The sequence below is a fragment of the Lissotriton helveticus genome, chromosome 1_1 (assembly GCF_964261635.1).
Source record: "Lissotriton helveticus chromosome 1_1, aLisHel1.1, whole genome shotgun sequence".
Taxonomy (NCBI): Eukaryota; Metazoa; Chordata; class Amphibia; order Caudata; family Salamandridae; genus Lissotriton; species Lissotriton helveticus.
In genome coordinates, this window is record NC_136057.1 from 1325695545 (window position 1) to 1325719853 (window position 24309).

At 50.7% G+C, this 24309-nt stretch overlaps 1 protein-coding gene across 1 annotated transcript in view; it reads left to right on the forward strand.

Annotated features, from left to right (window-relative positions):
• Positions 1–24309, forward strand: part of LOC144772787 (CD209 antigen-like protein C) — a 195779-nt gene that overhangs the window by 94915 nt on the left and 76555 nt on the right. Inside the window, exon 4 of the mRNA XM_078657351.1 lies at positions 12758–12817. Coding sequence (XP_078513477.1) covers positions 12758–12817 — 60 coding nt within the window. The remainder of the gene's footprint in view (positions 1–12757; positions 12818–24309) is intronic.

Below are 24309 nucleotides of genomic sequence, written 5' to 3' on the forward strand. Positions count from 1 at the left end.
AACTATTGGACCCCAATACTCGATGCATTGCCGTTCCCTGGAGAAAAAAATAGTCCAGCCGACTATGGGTGTTGGCAGCAAGTGTGTGGCACGAGTACACTCGACTGGTAGGGTTACGGTGCCTCCATGTATCAAGTAAGCCATAGCTCTGAAGCATCTGACCCATCGCGTCTCTCATACTGGGTTTCACGTCTAATTTGTGAGGGTACCTATCTAGAACCCCATCAAGGGCACAGTTAAAGTTTCCTGCAATAAGTAGTTCTGTGTCTGGGTACAAGTCTAACTGTCCAAGCACCCACCCAAGAAACTCACCCTCATCAGTGTTCGGAGCATAGATATTGACCAGGCACAAGCTAGATCCATCCAGCGTCCCCGACACCATCACGAACCACCCTTCCGGATCCTGCTTAGTGTGTCTGGCCTTGAAGGGGACTCCCGGTGCCACCCAAAGCAATGCATCCCTGGCAAACCCCGAATAGGACATGGCGAAAAACTGCCCCCAAAATGAAAAAGTAGTGAGCACTGTTCCTACTGGAGAACTGTGAGTTATCCAACAATAAAGCGAAAAAACTGTTAATCAAATTATACATACAATAAACAATATGAGATTTCAAATCCTATTATTTAATTTTTCAATCATAGAACTTATTTCCAAAATGTATACATTGGTACACTATATACGAATATCCTGTTGTACACCTGTTATATATATAAATCAACATATCTAACATTTGATTGTAAGTGGATACATAGAGAATACACTGTTTACATATTTGTAGACAATTAGGAAATCATTGTACATAAATGTTCATGTATTAATAAGAGTTGATTTTCTGGAGACACGATGCCGAATGCATTTCGGAACCAGAAGGTACCCTTCTTCAGGGGCGAAATCCTAGAATATACAAAAAGCTTATCAGTGCGATCAAAAAGAATGATTTTTTTAACTTGATGACATCTATCTAAAAAATAAATAAAAAACTGCCCCGCAATCTACGTTGGACATATTTGAGGCAATCACCCCAAAGGTGTATTTCCGGTAACCAGGCTATACTAACCCCATAGCGCCTGAGGTAAGTGGCCACCCTAATCCGCTTAATCATGTTATTGAGCCCCCTGACATTCCATGTTATGAACCTATATCTTTGCGTCTCATTCGCCATTTGTCAGAAGCTGGTGATAGCGCCGCACCCTGCTATCACACCAGGGACCCCCCAGCACCCGGCAGTGTGACCCCCACCAAGGCAAACATTGTGTGTGTTTTGCAATAAAGCTACGTCGTGACCCAGCAGCTCCCCCAACCAAACTAGAACAACCAGAACAGAACCCCCCCACACCCCCCACCCACAGGCGGTAGTACTGCATTCTCCTAACCCAACCCTGGCCAGAGGACTCAGAACTCCGCCCCAAAACTCCACCCTCCCTTATACCCCCCCCAATTTGTAATCAATAAATACCAAAACACAGAAATGCCACGTTCCCATATCCTACAAAATCCCCCCCCCCCCCCCTAGGTGTCGTGCAGCCGACTGACTGGCATTGCGCGGCCCGGCCCGACCGTAGGTCTAGCCTGTTCGCCTCAGCACTCAACAGCCGGCCAATTCAGTCAGTAACTGGTGCAGTAGTGCAATCACTGCTAAAAGCATATTGTAAGCCCCCCCCTCCTTGCCCCCCGGGGTCTCTGGGCAAATGTCCCCCATGCAAGTCTCTCGGGTCTGGATATTCCTCCCGTGGGCCATAAAGAAGATAGAGATACTCACAGTGTCCATGACCCCATTAGTCTGACTTTTACCACCTGGCTCGTCCATCATTTGTCTCTTGCGTCCTCCACAGCCGGACTAGAGGTGCCACCCGACTCCAACTGTGTTTCCTGCACCAAGCACAATGGGGAAAACTGGTTCTGGGTCGGGATCGCCTCCAGTTCCGCTCGAAGAGTACCATCCGGCCCCACAGTGATGCGTCCACCCTTCTTCTGGATCCTGCCTTCCTGGGGGATGGGCTCCCTCTCCTCCTCGCCGGGTCCGTCGCCTCCCACTTCGGCATCTCTGTTCCTGCCAGTCCTGCATTTGGTCATGGTCCGCCAGACCCAGCGAGTCCATCCACTCCTCCACCTCTGACGGGTGAACAAAGAAGTACGTCTTGTCTCCGTGCTGTACGCGGAGTCTGGCCGGAAACAGCAAGCTATATTTAATGCTCTGGCTCCGCATCCTCCGCTTGACCCTTAGGAAATCATTTCTGAGATCTTGTACCTTCCGTGTATAGTACGGGAAGATGTGAATAGCCTGGTTGTCATACTTGGGGGGGCCCGCAGTTCGATGTGCTGAAGGATCCCTGAAATTGAATAACCGGGCTATTATGGCCCGAGGTGGGGATCACGGCTTTGGGGGCATCCCAAGAGTCCTATGCGCCCTCTCCACCGCAAACATTTTGGAGAGGCGTAGGTTAGGGAATACCTTGCCAATCCATTCCTCCAGGAAGAGGTCCGCCGCTGGCCCCTCCGCCAGTTCCGTAAATCCCACAAAGCGAAGATTATTCTGCCTGGACCTCCCTTCTACATCCTCCGCCCTGTCCTCCAGCCGGGCTGTGTGCTCCTGGAGAGCCGCCACTTCATCCTTCAACTGGCAAACCTCAAATTCCGGTGCGCCCACGTCCTTCTCAGTGGTGGTAACCCTGTCCGCCACCTTCCGGAGGTCCAGGCGCAAATGGTTTATATCCATTGCCATCCCGTCCATTTTGGTTTCCAACGCCACCCTAGAGTCCCGGATCGCCGCCAAAATGTCATCTTTGTCCTGGGCCGCCGCCTCCTGGCGGGCTCCCACCTCCCGGTCAGTTCCACGCTGCTCCATCGCCGTAGGGCCTGGGACTGTGTATTGCATTATTTTATTTGATTGGGCTCCTCGCCTGTCCTTCCCCATATCCAGCGTGGCCTGTCCAGAATACCACATCAGGGCGTTGAGTTGGCGGCAGGCGGGTTCCCCGGGTGCAGCGGACACCTCGCGGGTCTCCTAGGCATCTTTTGCGACCCAGCCAACAGTCCTCCAGTCCTCACACACGACGGGGACCACCCCGCTGGCCACACTCCAGTCTCAATAACGATGTCCTAGACTCTTTCTCGCAGTCCAGGCCGGCCACGTACCGTCAAAGGGCCTCCCCTGGCCCCACCACCCACGACTCACTGGTGACCCCTCCGTCCGGGCGCCAACACACTGGATGACACTCGGGTCCTCCAGGCACAGTCCGGCCGACCCCACCAGGGTGACTATAGGGCGCAATCCCCCGGTTCCCTGGAGACCTCGCACCCGGCCTCAGGGCCTCTCCCAGTAGCTCACCAGTCGTTGGAGCACCTACTGTCCGCCTCGCTACGTGCTGGGGGACCACCGATGCACACCCGGACTGCCACAGAAGGGGAAAAATTCTTCTGCTGTCAGGCTGGTCATCAGCAGCAGCGTGGGAGCGCCAAGACCTCCGGGCTCACCACGTGGAGGCCTTCCCCAGACCCCCACTGCTGCACTCCTTCACCAGCAGCAGGAGCAGTAGGGCCTCACTGTTCTTCGGTGGCGGGGGAGGGGTACGGGGGGTTCGCGCAGTCTTCACCCGTACAAAGCACCGTGCGGGCCTCCACTCCGCCCCCAGATACCAAGAACCGCGGCACGCGCAGGCCCCACAGCACCGGCCTCGCATGAACGCCGCCCCCGGTTCCACTGCGGGCAGCCCGTCAGCCGCGCTCCGCCGTCTGCAATTACTGGCACTCTCCCGCTGGGTCTCGCGTCGCGCCCCCACCTCCGGGAGAGCCGCTTCTCTCGCCGGTGCCGCCTCCTGTTCCGCGGCGCGTCTCCCCCTCACCAGCGTGCGGCGGCCGCCATTTTCCACGGGCTGGGCTCCGTCGGGTCCTTCCAGGGCCGCGCGCTGCCCTTACAAGGTAGGCAACGGCGCAATCTCGGCTCCAGGAATACTGGATGGGTCGGGGGACCACCACAGCAGGATCCCTCTTTAGCACACCGTTGCGCCAGGATTACAACAGGATTAATGCCATAATGGGGCAGGAGCTTGGGTCAAACACGTCTAATCGGTCATCTTGTTAGGCGACGCCCCCTACACCCCCTACACCAATTAGAGTTATCATTATGCACATTTTATGATCTCTGCAGCTACCTGTTTTATGGAGGGTGTGGGACACTGAACCTAGCCAGGAGTGTGTAATGATGTAGGCAGGCCCCAATGACTACTCTGAGACCTTGCTGTGGTTAACTCTTATTTATTGGTTATATCTCTAACAATCCCCAAAGAGCGCCGAGCCTCCGCTCCAGCGCCCGCTCTTCCCGCTGTGGTTTTCGCGCTCTCCGCGCTAAGCCACGCCCCCAACACCCGCAGCCAATCCTGGCCGCCTGCACGTCACGTCCGCCGACGTGCCGTGCAACATCTAGAGCGTCTCTACATATCTCCCTTTTTTCACACAAACATTTTCAACTTACAGTCCGTCGCTCAAATCATAGTCTCTGAATCTCGTTGGCCTCACCACAGCTCTACCACTCCGTGTCCGTCTCGCAGGGGTGGTGTTGTTCTCTTCTTCGCCTTGTCTGTCTCTGTTATCTCCATTCTCCTCGACTCTTATCTCCTGCTCGCTGTTCCTTGCTTCTCCTTGTCTTTGCTCTCCTTCTTTCAATGTGATCTCGTTCTCCTGATGTTCTCGCTCCTCACTCTCGCATTCCTCTGATTCTCCCCCTGCCCTTTCACAGTCCCAAACAAGGATCTTATTACATCTGGCCATGCGGTCTTGTGACCAAATGTTGCCGTCACTCAGCCTGGCCGCTCTTCCCTTAATTTCCTTCACCTGCAGGGGCTTGCTGTATTTGCTCTCTCCTTTTCTTTGCAGAGTGGGCAGCTTCACTCTCACCCATTCTCCTTTTTTGAGTTCTGTGTCTCGCACGTTCCTCCGGGCATTATAATGTCTTGTGTATACTGCCTTGGCTTTCTCAATGTTAGCCCGCACCACAGCAGGGGACCATTCACTTACTACTGTCTTTTCCTTCCACACCCTGTTGTCCTGAGTGAACGGTTCTCGGCCGCGCAGCAGCTGGAAGGGGCTGTATCATGTACTTGTGGGAGTGATCCTGTACGCCCACAACATGTGCCATATGTCCTTCTCCCAGTCTTTGTTGTCCGAGATGGCTGCTTGGATAGACCCCATCACCACCCTATTGAAGCGTTCGACTTGACCGTTCCCTGCTGGGTGGTATATCGATGTATGCTTCGCTTGGATGCCGTTCCTTCCTAGGAAGTTGTCCCACTTTTCCGATCGGAACTGGGGCCCATTATCACTGAGGATAGACTTGGGTATGCCTTCCCTCACAAAAGTGTCTGCCAAGAATTTCACTATGGTATCCGTGTCCATGGCTTCCTCTATCTTGATCTCTGGCCATTTCGAGAATCTGTCCACAAGAACACACACGTACTTCTGGACCCCTTGGGTGTCTAGGACGGGGCCTAAGATGTCGACAGACAACTCTTCCCAGGGGTTCTTTGGTGTTTCGAATGCACCTAATGCTGGGCGCAGAGGTTTGAGTGTCTTGTCTGCGCCTTGGCACCTCACGCACTCTCTTACATGTCGTTCCGCTCTTATGTCCATTCCCGGCCACCAATAGTTCTGCTTGGACCTCAGTTTGAGTTTCCCTATGCCCAGGTGCCCTTCGTGCAACATGTCCAGCAGTCGGGGTATGATGTTCGTTGGAGGGACAACTTTCTCTCCTCTATATACAAATGTTCCTTGATTGTCCAGGGAGAGTTCCTCCCTCACTTCAAAGTAGGGGTTGAGTTCCTTCCGGACCCGTCTCTTATCCGGCCATCCTTGAGTGATGTAGGTTTTCACCTCTTCTAACGTCTGGTCCTCTGCATAAGCCTGTGTCCATTCCTGAAGGCTGATAACCTTTTCATGATCCTCCATTAGTGCCACCCATTCTTCTGTGCATGACTTGTCCTCTTCACTAGGTTCCATAGCCGCCGCTCGGCTCAGGTAGTCTGCTACCTTGTTTTTGCTGCCTGGTATGTGTTCCACATCATACCTAAACTCTAGGAGCTTTAGCGACATCTTCGATATCCGGGGTGTCGCCTCTGCATGGCCACTCGATGTCAGCACTCTCAGTAGAGGTTTGTGGTCGGTCCGTAGTTGAAATCTGGTGCCCCACAGGAATTGTCGGAAGCGCGTGGTGGCCCATACCACCGCCAGCATCTCCTTTTCTATCACACTGTACTTCCTTTCTGTCTCACTCAGTGTGCGCGAGGCGAAGCAGATCGTCTCCAGCTGACCTTGCCCTCGGTCTTGCATGAGGACTGCACCCAGTCCCTTGTCGCTGGCGTCTGTTGTGAGGACGGTTTTGCCTTGAGGGTCGAACCCTTGAAGGGGTATGGCTCCTGCCACTTCCTTTTTGATGATCTCGAATTCCCTTTGTGTGTCCTCTGACCACTTGAATTCCGTATTCTCTTTCGTTAGCTGTCTCATATGATGAGTCTTAGAGGCAAAGTGCTGCACAAATTTTCCATAATACTCTGCCATCCCCAGGAATGACCTGACCTCTTCCTTGGTGGAGGGGGGTGGTGCCTCGCAAATCGCCCTGACGTTGTCTGCTTTGGGGGTTACACCTTGTGCCCCTATCTCATGCCCCAGGTAGGTTACCGAGTCCATCCCTATTTTGCATTTGGACCATTCAGCCGTGAGTCCTTTCCCTTCTAGGATCTTCAAGACTTCTGCCAACTTCCTGTCGTGGTCTGGTATGTCTCTGCCCATCACCAGGATGTCATCTTGGAAGTATTGGACTTCCTTGATGTCCTTGAATAATTGGTGCATCATCTTCTGGAACACCGCCGCTGCAGAAGCTAAACCGAATGGCATCCTGCGGAATTGATAGCACCCAAACGGGGTGATGAAAGATGTTAGTTTGCGGCTGTCCGGATGCAGAGCAATTTGATGATATGCAGAGGTCAAGTCTATTGTTGAGTACCACTTAATCCCCCTGGTGCTGGCCAGCATCTCCTCTATCCTGGGCAAGGGGAATCTTTCCACCACAATGTTTTTATTCAGTTCTCTCAGGTCAACACACAACCGGACCCTTCCGTTGGGTTTCTTGACCACTACCAGGGGCGCCAGCCACTCGGCGCACGTGATGGGTTCTATGATCCCCTTGTTTTCCAGGTCTTGTAGTTCTGCTCTCACAGCGTCTCTCACTGCCAACGGGACATTTCTAGCCTTGTGGGCCACCGGGACAGCGTTTCCCTTCAGGATGATCTTGTGGGCGAATTTTTCCAGCTTCCCCACTGTGCCCCCAAATACCTTTGGATATTCGCTTTTCCATTTGTCCAGACTTGGCCCTGCCACCTGGTCCGTCAGGAGAATTTGCTCCTTGCCGCCCGGATCCAGCTTGATTCCTAGGTCGCCCTGATCCAACCAACCCAAGACTGACGGCCCTCTCTCCGATACATAGAGTTTACAGTGTGCTGACCGGCCTCGAAATTCGAAGGTCAAGGGTCTGAATCCTGCCATGGGGATACGATCTCCATTGTACGTGACCGGGCGGATGTCTAGCTTTTCTAGCTCTGGCCCGAGTCGTGGCGCAAACTTCTCCTCCCACACTGCTCTCTGGATGATGGTGAAGGGAGACCCTGTATCTGCCACCACGTTGATCTTGACACCGCCTATAGCCATCTCCAAAACCGGTTTCATCGTGCGTCTACCTTCTCTGTCTAGAACTTTGCCCTCCGTGCTTAGTACCTGATCCTCAATGTAGATCACCGTGACTTCTTCTGGCTCCGAATCGCCGTCCGGATCGTCGTTGCCTTGACCCACACATCTCACCATGCTCTTGGAGGCCTTCTTCCTGCAAACCTTCTCGTAGTGGCCGATTATTCCACAGAACGCACACTTGGCGCGGAAAGCAGGGCACTTCCGATCGTGCGACCAGCTCCCACACCTGTAGCATGACTTCCTGTTGCTACCCGCTTGTTTACCCGACGTGTTCGTGCTGCTTTGCCACTTGCTGGGCCCTCTTTCTGTTGGTTTCCTGTTTCGGTACTCTCTGCTAGTCCCCTCGTCATCCACTTTGTTCACCATCGTGCTGGACGCCATATCTTTTTTCGTCACTTCAGCGCATCGCCTTGCTAATTCCGCTCTCTTCACGATGACCAACACCTCCTTCAGTGTGGTGTCTCCACTAGCCCATAGCTTGTCCTGCACATTCGTGCACGTGGTATGCATCACCACCTGGTCCTTGATGAATTCCTCTTCCCAGTTGGCGTACCTGCACGTGGCTGCCAGTCGTTTCAGTGCCGCCACATACTCCTCCACTGTTTCTCCTTGCTTCTGCTTCCTCTGTTGGAAATTAAACCTATCCACCGACACGCACACCGCCGGTCTGAAGTGTTCATTGAGGTCTTCGAGCGCATGTGCGTATACGTCGTCGTCTGTGGATGTCCTCTGTTTCGGGACCAAGCTCTTGTAAATCCGGAGTCCTTCTGGGCCTAAGTTCAGTAGCAAAATGTGTTTCTTCCTCTGGGGTTTGAATACCTCCTCATTCTCATCTTCCAGTACACCTATGAAATTGTCGATGTATTCTCTCCAGTCCTCCCACTTCATGAGGGGTTCTCCTGGGCGAGGTAAGAACTGTACCGGAGCCATCGCGTAGCCTGCTTGCGCGCTCATCTTCTCGCTCTTCGCTGCAGGTAGTGATCTTACTTGGCCACGGGGACTCCCTGGTGCGTCGTCTTGTTCTTCTCCACTTGCTGGGGTTCGGGGACTGTCCGTGTCGGCCCCCTCGGCTCCTTGTGAACCCTCCAGCGCGTGCTCACCAGTCTGCTGCTCGCTGGGTGGGTCGGCGCTCTTCTCCTGCCTTACTTCTAGGTTTCCAGGGCTTTTCCTCCCTTTTTTCCTTCCTCTGCGCCACACCCTCCGGTGTGCCGGGCTCTGCCGCGCTCTTTGGGGTACCTGTTCTCCTGCACCAGGTAGTCTTGCTCCCCTGTACCTCGTGGGGTGGTCCCGAAGCTTCTGGTGCTTGCTTGTCGCATAGGGCTGAGTCAGTGGTTCTGCCTTGCTGGGGGGTCTTCAATCCCACCCTCGTCGCCACTGTAATGATGTAGGCAGGCCCCAATGACTACTCTGAGACCTTGCTGTGGTTAACTCTTATTTATTGGTTATATCTCTAACAATCCCCAAAGAGCGCCGAGCCTCCGCTCCAGCGCCCGCTCTTCCCGCTGTGGTTTTCGCGCTCTCCGCGCTAAGCCACGCCCCCAACACCCGCAGCCAATCCTGGCCGCCTGCACGTCACGTCCGCCGACGTGCCGTGCAACATCTAGAGCGTCTCTACAGAGTGCGGTATCTCCTTGGTCAAATAGCACCCATTAAACAGAGAGGATACAAATGCTTCCAGAAACTGAATATCAAGTTTAAAAAGAGCAGCAGGGGTGCTGTTTGGCACCATCTGACCTTAGCTTTTTTATGATCGTGGATACCTTCCCCAGTTGCCCATATTACTGGTTATTTATCAGGAATACTGAATCGTACATTTGCCTCTGAACATGTGTCATGCAGTGACATAATATGTTTTTGCCACAGTATAATGGAACCATTATGGTTTAGTTGGGCTTGTAAAGTACAATGCCTAGTCTGGTTATGTAGATTCAGAATTTCTAGAATCCCAATTAAATATGAATGAATTAAATCCATCTTTTATTGCTGACTTTCCCTTTGGCCTCCCATGCATCTTTCTTATATGCCCGCCTAGGTTCTCTTTTATGTTAGTTCCTAATTCTTCGGTGAGGCTGAGACAACTTTAAGTTCTTTGTAGAATACTGTTTGCCTCTATATTTTCTTTCTGTACCACCTGAATGAAGGGTTAAAAAAGGGTTAATCCCTGACGGGTTACTCTTGCCACCAGATGTTTTAACTAAACATCGCACTTGGGGCCATATGTATCATCAAACTATTTTGCATTTCCTAAATAGCGAATTTTAAGGAATCGCTATTTAGGAAATGCAAAACGGTATGTATGTACAAAATCGCTTTTCAATAGCGATTCCTTAGCATTCCTAATTTGCGATTAGCAAATTGCTAATCGCAAATTACCCATTCATTTCCATGGGCCAGGAGGGCCATAGGAATGAAAGTGCAATTTGCGATTAGCAATTTGCTAATCGCAAATTAGGAATTTTTTCAATGGTGCAGGTGTGTCTCAAGAACACCCTGCTGCACCCCTGAAAAAGACATTTGGTGGCATATGGCGCACATACATGCCCTAAGGGCATGTATGGGTGTCATATGGCACCTTTGTTTTTTTGTGTAAAAAAGCTTTTTGAAAAGAATTCGCAACTTACCACCAACTAGAAGTTGGTGGTAATTTGCGAATCCTTAATGGCAATTTTTGAATATTTTTTGTTTGATACATTGCATTTAAGGAATCGCGAAATTTGCGATTCCTTAAGTGCAATCGCAAAATAAGGAATAGCAAATTTTGCAATTCCTTATTTTGCATCAAACATGTTTGATACATACCATTTATCTAATTAGCATTCGCAAAGGCCGAAATTCGCAGAATTTCTGCTTTTGCGAATGCTAATTAGCTTGATACATATGGCCCTTAAACAGACCAAAATGTGGCTAGTATATTGTTTACACCAGGAAGACCCAGATTATATCTAATCCCTTTAGCAGTAGGCAGAGCCAATCACTGACCTAATTTAGTGTTCTGTTTGAAATCCCTTTTGTTTTTTACCATCTGGACAAGCCAACTGTGCATTCCTAAGCACTTGGGGCTCAGTGCCTCTGGTATTCATGTGGAAGGCTTGAGGGAAGGGATCACTTTCCGTTTTCACAATTAATTTTGCATGGAGTGGACATTCTTTGCTCACTAAAGTTCATCAGTTTCATAGGATGATTAGTGTGCAAAATGACCATCCAATGCTATTTGCCTTAAACGCAAAAAGAATTTAAAGCATATCATGACTACCTAAATGAAAGGCTAGTCTGCCTGGCCTTGGATAATCCAGCCGGTCCTGTTCTTCCATAAATTCATCCACCATTTCCCCCTTGGATACATTTGTATTACAATCACCCTAAAAAAGTTGTTTTAGGAAAGCAACCTTGTGGATTGAACAACACGTTAACTATTTGATATAGTAATTGCTTTTTCTGTGCATAATGTGGACTAATGTAAATATCTCATAGGGATATATTTTCTAGCCAAATTAACACAGCCTGTATATAAGGCTATCAATTCTAATACATTCCTGTCTTGAAGGAATATTTGATGGCAATATAAATGACCGGGTCGACACTTTTCTTCCCCCCTTTATATATTTCAAAACTGGTACAGAGTATGCGGAATAAAAAGGAAGGTGGAAAGTGTCACAACTCCAAGTCTCCTGCAAAAAGATAATGTTATAACTTTCTTTAAATTTAACAATGTCTTTGTCAGATTGTAACCGGCAGCAGCCACCTTATTTCCATCAGGAGGTTACAAGCTAGGGAGGAGGCATCTCAATAGTACAGTTGAATATACTAAAGGTAGACTGACTTATTAGTGGGGGTTCTTAATGATGCCTGGGTTTTGCTAACCAAGACCAGTCAGCCCTATCCCGTCAGGGAAAGATTTCCTTCAGAAAACAGGAAAAGGAACACAAGTTGGTTTCACCAACTTTTTAAAAAAAATTACGTTTTTTAAGGTGAGACGTATTTTAATCTTTTGATTCAAACTGTTTTGAAGACACTTACATGAGTCACTTTTAGATAAGTCATTTTGATGTGATAGCCTACCAGAGTTAATAAAGCAACATTTGCCCCAACATTCTGCCCTGTTTGTAATATTCTGTAAAGTTCCACTGTTCTCCCTCGCTATGGACACTTCTCCTGAAGTCTACCCCTTATGTTTCACGACACGCCAAAATGTATAATGTCTCAATTTTCAACTGTGGCATAGTCTATTTTTTACCTTGTTTTTCAATGGTATTGACTATGGTTTTCCATCTAGACCCACTAGTGATAAATGATCAGGGACAGATGACTGACAATCATAATCTGTTAGTGTCATTATAATCTGTTAGCGTTGATGATACCATGGATGTAACTAGCTGACCTTCGTCTTGCAGACACTAGAATACAATGAACTAAATGAGCAACTTGAAGCAGTTACATAAATGGGCATGTTGTTTTCATTCATTAATGGCCATTGTTATCCATTTTATTTCTCGCGGTATTCATGGTTTTTACATTTAATCATATCAGCATCATTGATAAATCCTGGATGACTGTGGTTCATCAAATATTTATAATGTTGGGGAACCTATGTGCATTCAACAATTGGCATACAAGCATATTCATGGTTAGTCATGGATTGACCAGGATCCACACTGGATTTACCAGGCATTTCCCCTAAAATAGTGACCTTTGAAGCAGTCACGTTATTCTTTTTCTTCCGGGCCGCCTGCAGAATATAATTTCTTAGAAAGCCTATACACAAGGACTACTTTATAGAACCACTGTTCAGATCATCTTCAATCATTTTTCACTGCATCCCACCCAATCCGCCAGACACTTCCGGATCCTATCCTTTTTTATCCACTTCAGTTTAACCTCCCACTGAACACCCACATTCTCCTTCAGATCTCAGAACACTAGAGGGAACGGGTGAGTGAGTGTGGGGAACTGTGTTTAGGGGCTGTCTTCTGTTCTGTAGTGCACCCTCTTAGTAATCTTGTGCTTTCTGGTATCTCTTCCTAGTTTCTGTGGACCTGGTCGCTGCACTGGTGAAGGGCACCAAAGACCTAACAAAACTCATGGGTAAGTCTGGCTTCATTTGTTAAACTGGTGCTGGATGTGGTGAAGCGTTACTGTCAAACATATTACTTCTTGATTCATTTTGACCATTCACAGACATGTATTGTGTATGTATTAATGTATTTATATTCTACGTGATGACTAAGAATGTAGCTCAGACGTTCTGCAGGCTAAAATCAGTAGATTAGACAAGGGTTCATTTAATGTTCATTAGCCACTCTATGGTTCTCTGATATACTGGAAATTGTTTGGGGTCCACTGAGAAAAGGTGAATTAATAAGGGGATTATTTTACAGACTCTTTGGGGGAAACAAGTAAAGGATTGGGACTGATGATTATGGCATAGTATTCCACCAATCGCAGTCCCATATTTTAAAAAATGTGCATTAGGTATATGCTCAGAATTGTGTCTATTACTGACAGCTAGTTACAGCCACCATATAAAAAGATGTCATGGGCAAACCTGGCTTCTCTGGCTTCTCTGGCTCCCTAATGCACTTCTTGAGGCAGTCACTTCCTCAGCCATATTTACAAGACTTAGGGGCATATTCACAAGGAGCTATCGCCAAATTAACATCACTTTATCGCAGCCAAAGTCGTGATAAATTTACCACCCTATTCACAAGCTGGTGCTAACAGCCCATAGCACAAGTTTACCCATGATAACAGCCGCAAAAAACATTGCCACAGAGCCCCCCGCAACTATCGCTAATGAGATGCTGAGTAGGTGTTCCTGTGCAAAGAGCCGCAACAACACGACACCTCAACATTCACAGCAACCAGCCAGATCGGTGATAACGCAAAACACACAGTAAGGCACGCTAGCATTCTGGAAATTAACAGCTGCTGTGACCTGGTGTAAAGTTGTATCACAGCCTGCACCACAAAAGGGAGCCCCAGCCCACAGCCACACCTGAAGACAAACAGATGCCATGGAGCAACTGAACATGCAGCACGGACTCCCAAGAAGGCCACAACACCCACCGACACCACACCCCAGACCACCCCTCACTGGCACCCCACGTCCAAAGACATGCCACGTAAGCTACACCTAAACATGTATGAAATAATCGGCCTGATGTCGTACAATCACAACTGGTGAGATGCATGTGTCACTAGAAAAATTAGCATTACACATTCACTTTCCAAGCAACCAAGGAAAATATATTGAAATCAACACAGAAATGAAATGAAGACATATGGTGGCTCCTATCGTAAGCCACATCCTGCAAGACAAAAACATGAGGAGAAGGTGTGTCCTGCACACATCAAAGAATAGAGAGAGAGAGCGAAGGAGAGAGAGAGAAGAAGAAAGGGGGAGAGAGAGAGAAGAGAGGGGGAGGGAGAGAGAGAGAAGAAAAGAGGGAGAGAGAGAGAGAGAAGAAGAGCGGGTGCGAGAGGGAGAAGAAGAGAGGGGGAGAGAGAAAAAAGAAGAGAGGGATAGAGAGAGAGAGAGAAGAAGAGAGGGGGAGAGAGAGAAGAAGAGAGGGGAAGAGAGAGAGCGAGAGAAGAAGAGAGGGGGAGAGAGAAAGAGAGAAGAAGAGAGGGTGAGAGAGACAGAGAGAGTGCCGCCTCTGCGCACCCAGGCCACACTGCTCACCTGCTGCCACCGGTGTGTCTCCAACCACTTGCCGGTATGTATAGCAGTACACCAGGTCACACATCAGAGTCAGAGCCGTCATCTGAAACAGAGTCCAGATACATGACTGGCACAGTACACACACTTGCACATGACAGCGTGGCCCGCCCGCCAATGCACACCCGGGCAGAGGCACCCCAGTCCCTCCCGCCGCCCATCCGAGCATGCCCTCCCAGGCACACCCAGGCCTCACTGCTCACCTTCCGCCACCGGCTTGTAAACAGCAGGTCCCACCACATGTCGCTGCAAGCCACAAGCCTTGGCCCCCTGGATATGGCAACCTCCACACCATGCAGTCACGCTGCGCAGGCCACCAGGTCTCACGTCTGGTGCTGGGTCTTGATTACACCATGGCATAGGACATACCAGGGCATCCGGCAACATCGCGGCCGGCACAGCCGCTCAGCCCAATGGGTGACACTAACTCTGGGATCCCGGAAGCGAGGCCACGTGGCGGCAGGCCCACGCAGCCAGCTGGCTCAACTTACACTGCGGTCCAGCAAGGCGTACAAATCTTGAGCAGTCTGGACTGCCGGGACGGGCATCATCGCAGGCTGAACACCCGCTCAGCAGCTTACGGTGCCAATGACTCAGTGCACCCTAAGTCACCATCCCATGGCAGGGTGCCTGTGCTGTCCACAATGCAGCGTGTGCCACAAACCCTGTTCAACCCCAGTCACCATCCCGTGGCGTGGTGCCTGTGCCGTTCGCCATGCAGCGTTTGCCACAAACCCTGTTCAACCCCAGTCATCGTCACGTGGTGGGGTGCTTGTTCCATCCGCAATGCAGCATGTGCCACAAACCTTGTTCAACCCCAGTCAGCGCCATGTGGTGGTAGGCCAGTGTCAGCCTCAAGGCCTCGGGTCCATCATACGGTCACCACCGGCTGAGGGGTATGTGACTTTGTCGGCCCCTTATATTTGCGGGGTCACATGGCCTGTGACGCCCGTGCTGGATGGGTGTGGTGTGCGAGACCAGTGACCTGCACACCGCCAGCGAGTACGCCTGCGACGGCTAGCAATGAGGCCCCCCCTTGGAGCGTAAGTGGAGTGGTCTGGCCTTGCGTGCACCGTACCAGCGCAGGGCCTGCAACAATGACCTGGGGGCTATGGACGTGGTTCAGTCCATGTCCGGACAAGAAAGTGGCTGATGCGTGTGTCCCTGTTGTGGTGTCCACGTGACTTGTAACAGAAATTGATATGTAACACCCTCTGACTGGCATTTCACAGGATGAGCATCATTGATGCAAGGGAAATCACTGACCCTGCATTCATCCACACATACATACATGAATGATGGAAGACATGACACAGCAGTGCGTCACTGGATGTTTATTGCACATCCAGTGCCATTCTGTAGCTGGAGCGGTACAGGGCAATTCCAAACTCACTACACAAAACGGGCCAGTGGAGGGCCAGCCAGAGTACATCCGGGTATGACAAGTACTGCGGAAGAGGAGGGGTGCAGTCCACAGTCTGATGGCCGTGTCATTGGTCATCAAACAAGTTGTGGAAGTCCATGTCGTAGTCCAAGGTGAGTGCATCTGTTTGATTCGGGGGTCAGTGGAAGGTCATGAGTCCATGTGTGGGACCAAGCAGAAACAGGCCAGGTGGCGGAAATGAAGGCTACTGAGTCCTTCTGATCACAGGCACATCCATGTCCTCATCCTCGGATGTGTGCTATGCCCCACCTGGGGGTGTTGCAGTGCCGGCTGCAGCACTGTGTGCCACTAGCACATCATGGGCTGGAGGTGGATTGTCGGCCGCACTGTGTACCACTGACATATCAGGTGCCGGAGTGGATAAGCCTGCCACAATGGGAGGCAGATACACACCAGGCGGCGGAGATGTGGATGGTGTGGGGGCAGCAGCATGCATCATCGCCACGCCTTGTGGCAGCAATGCCATGATGAGGATCTGCATGGCATGGTAGATACCAGCTACATTTCGCTGATGTGCAGCGGTGGCTGACATCTTTTCCGCCTCCATCCGCACCATGTCCTCCATGAGCCTCCGCATATGTGCCAGCTCACGGCTAGTATCGCTGGAGCCACTCTGAGTGTCCAGGTGTTCTTCTCTCCGCTTCATGATTCCAGCGATGTCAGTCAGGGCTCGTTGGAGACCATGGAGCAGGCCTACACACCCAAGGGTAGCGTCAAGTTTGGTTGCCATGATCGCCGAAGCCCAACTGCACCTGCTCTGCGATCGCCCTCTGGCATACCAGCACATGGCATTGGAAGGCCATGTGTTGTTCCTGGGGGTCCTGGGGGAGTGCCGGGGCTGTGGGTGCCTCCTGTTGGGTGCTTTGGTTAGTGGGTGGGGATGTAGCTGGCCTGCCCTGATCCTGGAGGTGAGTGGTGGATGAGGTCAATGATGTCTTGGATGGTTTGGGTGTCGATGCTGGTGATTTCCTCCTCGTCATCAGTGAAGAGTAGCTGGGACTGCTCTGCAGGAGGTGTTGACAGTGCCCTGTAATGTGAAGGGGAGATGGTGTGTTACAATGTGTCCATATATGTTGCCGCATGGTACATGTTGACAGTCAGACAGCATGGCATTGTACATTGTGACAGTCTGTAGATCTGGGCTAGGACCCAGAGTCATTGTGGGTGTGAACTGTGCTCTTCTTGATTGTGCATGTGTGCCATTGTGGCCATCGCCACCCATCCTCCCAGTACCAGGTGGTCACTCACCCTGTTGCGGTTGTGTTGTGTCCTGTCGAGCAGTGTCCGATCCCCCGACTCCGGCAACATTCTCCACAGTGATGACTGTCGACACCAGCTCCTCCAGCTCGAATTGTGGCGCTGGACCCCCACCCCCAGTCTGCATTGCTGCCTTCTGGTTGGCGGAGAGTTTCTCCTTGGTCCTCCGCTTGATGTCATTCCATCGCCTATTGACCTTGTCCATTGTTCTCTTGTGCTCACCGATGGCATTCATCTTGTCCACGATGTCTTGCCAGATTCCATGTTTTGTGCCCAATGACACGTTGGGGGTGACGAACAGTTGTTGATGGTGGTCCATCACCTCCGTGACTAAGATCCTGTTCGCCTGCCGACTGAACTTCGTCTTCCTCTTCTTCTTGTCCTTGCCCTTCCTTGTCCCTGAGGTCCCAGGCTGGTCGTCCGGGGTGCTTGTGGGGTTGCGCTCATCCTCTGCGCCTCCTCCGGCTGCCTCCATGGTGCTTGGGTGTTGGTCAATTTGTGTTTGGGTGTTTTTTCTACTGTTTATGGTGATTTTCCAGGTGGGTGTTCCAGGCCCGTTGCTGCTTATCGCTGATTTCCTCTTTGCGCTTTGGCCCATCGCATGTTTTTGGTGTTGTGGTTTGTGTTTTTGACTCCATTGAGGTGGTTGTATCGCGGACATTGTCCACGGTTTCAGCAGACTATCGCATGTTACAGCCGCGTTGTGAATTCCACTTTGCCACAGGGTTATTTTCCCCCGATGTTGAAAGTTGCGTTATGCTACTCTTACTGTAGTTATCACACGTTCTTGTGAATATAACCCTCAGGATTTTACAAGTATAAATTTCAAAAAGGTAATTTTCAAAGTATGGTGCACTTCCAACGAAATCCTTCTTATTCGTAGAAAAATTTGGGTAACAAAAGACCACCTCCACTCACTACAAATAAGTTTGTTTGCGAAATGGTGACCAATGATTGGCAGGACCAGTGCCTTCTTTGAAAGGTTAAAAGCACTTCGCAGGTTGCATAGATGCAGGACAACACTAAAGCCTAAACAGCTGATTGGGTTAATTCACAAGAATAAACAGTAGAAGAGTGCAAAGATTTCCCCCTTTTGCAAAGTTTTCAATACTTCTCTGTTTATATTTTCCAGTGGTGATTGGTAAACTTTGAAATCATGGGACATATTTACCTAATAGATCCTCAGTTCATCTTACAAACTTCACAAACAAGGACGAAAAACTGTGGGGGCGTGGCTAACCGGCCGAGATGGTGGACGGGCTCTAGCACTGAGTGCTGTGGATGACACGGAATTGCCGCCTGTGCGGAGTTGACGTCTCGAGGCCGCGCTGGGATACTGAGCGGCAACGCGAGGCACGCGATTGCAGGTGCCGTGATCCGACCAGCTGTCCTGCGTGAGCGGAGGCAGCCTTCCAGTTCTGCCGAACCCCTGAGGGGCGGTGGGGATATGGAGGTCCAGTCCTTTATGCTGCATCACAGATCGCCTTCGGAGTTGCTGCAAGTGCCCGGTGTGCGAGGCACCTCCTGCACAGTACTTTGCAGCGGTGGATACAAGAGGTATATTGGGGGGAGTGCCTGTGACTGTGTGCCCTTTCAGACACTGGCCTGTGAATTAATGAAGAGATGGGGATTGACTTTGACCCCGGGGGCTGGGGAACTGCTGCTACCTTGAGCAAGTGTGAGTGAAGACAGCCTGTCAGTGTGCAGAGGCAGGACACACCATTGAGGCCTTTGCGTTCGCTATGCCGTGGGGGACCAGGAGTGGAGACTAAAGGCTTGGCCCGAAGCGAGTGAATGTGGCGAGCCTGCAATGCCAGGGAGTTAATGTGGGTGGCTGTGGATCTTTCCCAGCAGGTGTATGTATCCCTTAAATTACTGCACCGGGTGCTTTCTCCCAGGCCGAAGACAGCACAATTTGAGGCCGCAGGGAAATCGCAACATCCATATACGAATGAGGAAAGTGGCGGCACTCAGCAACTAGGGGTCCACACTGTGACCAGTGATATGCCTTGAGGACGCAAGCGCAGGATCTGACTACTTCGCTAGCTCCAAGCCCTCCCGTAACTCAACTGAACTGCACGCTGAGATTGGTTGCCCATGGGAGCCACCTGAGCACATGCAATAAAGCACAATAGAGACATGCGCTGCTCACTGTCGGGGGCACATTAAGGGGCCCGCATAACAGACTTGTGAGTCCGTCACGTGGCCAAAGCTGGGGCAGTTACATAGACAGCTGCCCTGTCCCTGATCAGCGTCCAACTATCTCACCATGGAGGAGGGATTCCTGAGGAGCATAAGGAGGCACGGAGACAGCGGCAAAACGTCCCTTCCCCAGTGCGCTGTACACCTGGCCAACATGGGTAGACAATGTGCGGGTACAGGCACAGTACCGGTGCACTCGACAGCTGGCCCAACACAGTCCGATCAGGATTCTGAAGCAACGGGCACATCCAAGACGTTCCGAGAGGAACAATGTGCGTGTGATGGGACTGCCGGAGGGCACAGATGGAGAAGATCCAGTGGCATACACAGAGGCTGGTTGCAATCTTTAATGCCCGAAGCAACGGGCACATCCAAGACGTTCCGAGAGGAACAATGTGCGTGTGATGGGACTGCCGGAGGGCACAGATGGAGAAGATCCAGTGGCATACACAGAGGCTGGTTGCAATCTTTAATGCCCGTTGATAAGCTCTCTCCCTTCTTTGCGGTGGAAAGGGACATAGGGTGCTGTTGGGCCGCCCACTGCCAGGTGCTGGGCCACGGCCCTTCCTGTTCGACTCATGGACTTTAGGGACAGTGACACAGTACTGCGAGAAGCCAGGAAAATGGGCTCGAAAAAAGTGGACAATTCACAGGTCCTCTTCTTTCCGGAAAATACACTTGGGCAACAGAGGCAATGGAGTACCTTTCTCCCTGTCAAGAAATTAATGAGATACCTGAACATGATGTACTCCCTCATCTCCCCAGCCGACTGCGAGTGGTAGCTGATGGGTCCACACATTCTTTACTACAGCGGATGATGCATGGCAGTGGCTGGAGACCAAGGGCCACCATACCTCGCTGAGCCAGAGACAGCATGGCGTGGGCCCACTTGTGTGTGCCCGCAGGGGTCATCATGCCAGGTGTAAACAGGGGACGACAGCGCACCAATGCAGTCAAGCACCGATCCTAGCCGAGAGCAGATGCTACAGGAGAGGCGGGGCGCACTGCAGGCCTTAGTGAATTTGAGCAACCGATGAAGCAGCAGAGATGCGGATGCTTCCTCCGAACAGTCACTGAGCGACGATAACTCACAGACCATATGGACGGCCCATGATGGCTCACAGTCCCTTCCGGTTGTGATGCCTCAGACTGCGGATGATCTGATGTGACTTTAACACACACTGTGTGGACACGCAAGTATTATGCAGCAGCGCGCATCATCGATAGCAGCATACACACAAAGTGCGACACATATGGGATGCTCCCTGTTGGGCTGCTTGGCACAGCACCAAAGCAGCCCAAAGCTATTACACGCTCCCAGCAGGCAGCATATAGCCGACACATGCTCTAAGATGCAGTGAAGCGCACCCTTGCACATACACAAAGCGGGACCAATCTTACATATTTTGCTTATTGTTCTCTTCAGCCTACCCTCTGAAAGGAACGAGCCGGTGATTGTTGCCGTGAAGTTGCCATATGGCATTGTTACTAGTTTGGACAGACGCATGTTGCCTATCTACCCTACCCCAGTTGACCCTTGCGAGGGCCTTTACCCCTACCCCTGTCACAGTTATCCCACCGCTGCTCCACTGGACACTACATACACATTCATTGCATGTTGGAAAGCCGGTGTGTAGTTTCTACATCTCTATCAAAACCACCCGCTTGACAAATACGCCAAGCCAATCTCATACACCATTACACCCACAAATGTAATAGCCTGGAATGTTAGAGGGCTCCACACTCTGGATCGCAGATATCAGATGTATGCATACCTTAAGCTACATGCAGCGTATATAGCCTTCGTACAAGGGACATGTTTCACAGCCAGAAATCTGTAGCTTGCAACAGAGGGGGAGGGGTCAGATTCTAGCCAACGGATACTCGGCCTACACTAGCGGCGCCTTGTTTGCATAAGGTCAGGTGTTTATTTTGTATCGGAAGAAATTGAGATTGACCCTCAAGGCAGGTATATGCTAGCAAAGGGCCGCCTCCATGGCACACAAGTAGTGCTGGGGTCTAAAAATGCTCCGAATACAAAACAGGGGGCCTCATTTATGAGGTCTTGCGTCAGTTTTGCGCTTCCGATGCGTCACTTTTTGTGACGCATCGGCGGCATAAAACATGCCTCCTGTTGCGCTCTATTTACAAAGTGACGCATCTAAGCAGATGCGTCACTTTGTAAACCCCTGCGCTACATTATACCTGCGTCAGGTATAATGTATGCAGGGGGGGGCGTTTCCCTGCAAAAAGCTTCATAGAAGTGACGCAGTGAAATCTATGAGATTTCATTGCGTCACTTCTAGGACGCCGTTGCGTCAAAATCTTGCACCTGCCTCACAGCAGGCGTAAGACTGAAGCAGGCCCTTTCACATGGGGCTTGCCCCATGTGAAAGGACGCATTGCTGGAGTTGCGACACTTTTTGACACACTCCAGCAATGCGTCACTTTTGCGCTTACAGATACGTCAGAAATACTGACGTATCTGTAACTCCTTGCGACATCATGTGTCATACATTAAATATGACGCATCAGGTATGTCGCAAGGAGGGCGCACTGAGAAGTGACGGATCGCTGTTTTCACGCAGCGATGCATCACTTCTCATAAATGAGGCCCAGGGTATTTACTGGTGCGCACTGACAGGCATATTATCCTGTTGGTGCGAGATCCCCTGGTTATTAGGAGGCGACTTTAATTCCGTACTAGACACTACACTCAACTGGTCCTTTTCACCATTACCACAGACCGCAGCGACGTCCAATGCCAGAAACCTGAGTGAATGGCTACATAGATGAGACCTTTCCGACATATGGAGGACCCTCCACCCCCAGACACGACTGTACTCACATTACTCACACCCGCACAGGCTACATGTTCGTATAGACCATTTTGTTGGAGGCGCTCCCCTATTAGCTAAATGTCTTAGCGCGTACTACCTCGGAAAGACGCACTCTGACCACAACCCACATATCATGACGCTCTGAGACGACTATGAGGGATTACCACTCGGCTGTTGAGAATGCAGCCACTAGTGCTGGAGGATCCCCCGTTCAGAGAGGCAGTGCACACCACAATTGAGTTGTACTTTGACACTAACGAAGGGTCAGTTACGGACTTGGGCACACACTACGTGATGCGGGAAAATCAGTAGTTAGAGGGTGCTGCATGGGATTGAGCTGGAGCGTAAGGAAACAATTGGATGATGAGGTCAAGCAGATTGAAGACGCCCTAGCTCATTTAAAGGCCAAGCTGGCGCGGGGCACTGATATGCAGCAAAACATGGAAACACAGCGGCAAAAGCACGCAGAAGTGAGAGAGCGTTTGCGTTGCTCAATTATGCTGCGCCTGCTGCACACACACATACAGCAGCTGACAAAGTGGGCAGATTACTGGCACCTATGACCCGTCAGGAGCACACGAGTCTGCCCGTGTTGCGGCCGCGATCCGCGTCAGGACTGCTGCGCACTACGCAATATGATATACATAACGAGTTTGTAGCATATTATACCAGAGTCTATGAGTCCCTGCATTACGTTACAGCATTAGCTGTTGAGGCATTTCTTGCCCTGCTGAATTTCCACCAAATCGCAGACAAACAAAAGGACAAATTCAATGAGCCGATTGTGCTAGAGGAAGTGCAAGGCGCTATACAATCATTGGCCACGAGCAAGGTACTGGGCCCAGATGACTACCCAGCTGAATATTACAAAGCCTTTCAACAAGCCCTGGCACCACACCTTCTTGCAATATATCAATACGCACAAGAAGAGGGAACATTCCAGGCTACACTCTGTGAGTCCCTGCTGGTGTCACTACCCAAACCTAACAGAGACGCAGAACTAATAGGTTCATATCAGCCGTTAGCTGTCCTTAATATGGACTTTAAAGTCCTAGCCAAGATATTAGTGAACAGGCTGGCACCTTTGCTGCCGCAGTAAGTACATATAGATCAAAACGGATTAGTGCCAGCAGGCAACACATCGCTCAACCTACGACGCTTCTTCCGGGTGGCATGTTATTCCAGGGACAGATGGGCGCAGGCTGGTTGCCTGGTGCTTGACCTAGAGAAAGCGTTCGACAAGCTGGAATGGGAATTTCTATGTATTACACTATGTAAATATGGACTGGGTGAGGACTACTTGGGGCTCATTAAGCTAATCTACACAAACCTGACCGCTAGAGTCAGGACAGGCCCATATGTGTCACCGCAAATCCCCATAGAGCGTGGGACGCAGCAAGGCTGGCCACTTTCCCGTTTATTGTGTGCGCTCGCTATTGAGCCTCTAGCTGAGACGCTACGCAGCACACAAGAAGAGTGGGGTATCCCCTTAGGAGACGGCATCCATGCGGTTGCCCTATTTGCTGATGATCTGCTCATATATCGGAAGGATGTGGGGCAATCGTGTGCGGTAATTGAGGATGCGCTATCCCTTCGCTGCGTCAACGCCTGATCCACGATTAGTTATTAGTGCAGGTGTGGTACGCTGATAATTGCAACTGTTCCGATACCTGGGGTTTCTCATATACAGAGATGAGACAGACCTCCTTGAGGGTAATCTGGTGCACTGTGCCACATCAATACGGGCACAGATGGCCTTTTGGGGAGCCTTGCCGCTTGCGGTCATGGGCAGAGTGGCACTATTGAATATGGTGGTCTTGCAGCTCTACTTTACTATTTCACTAACTTACCATTGTTGCTCGGGTCGCCATTTTTTTAAAACTCTGGAATCCGATATGCGACAGTTCATCTGGAGTGGATCGTGAAGCAGAGTATCATTAGCCAAGATGTACCCGCCGACCAACCGGGGAGGACTCTCCTTGCCGAACATGGAACAAAACTATCTAGCGGCACAGCTCCAATGGGTGGCATGATGGTCCAGTGTGCGCAACCTCAAAGATACTGCAACACAGGTGCCTGGACTTACTCAATCGCAGGTAGTGGCATTATTCCATCC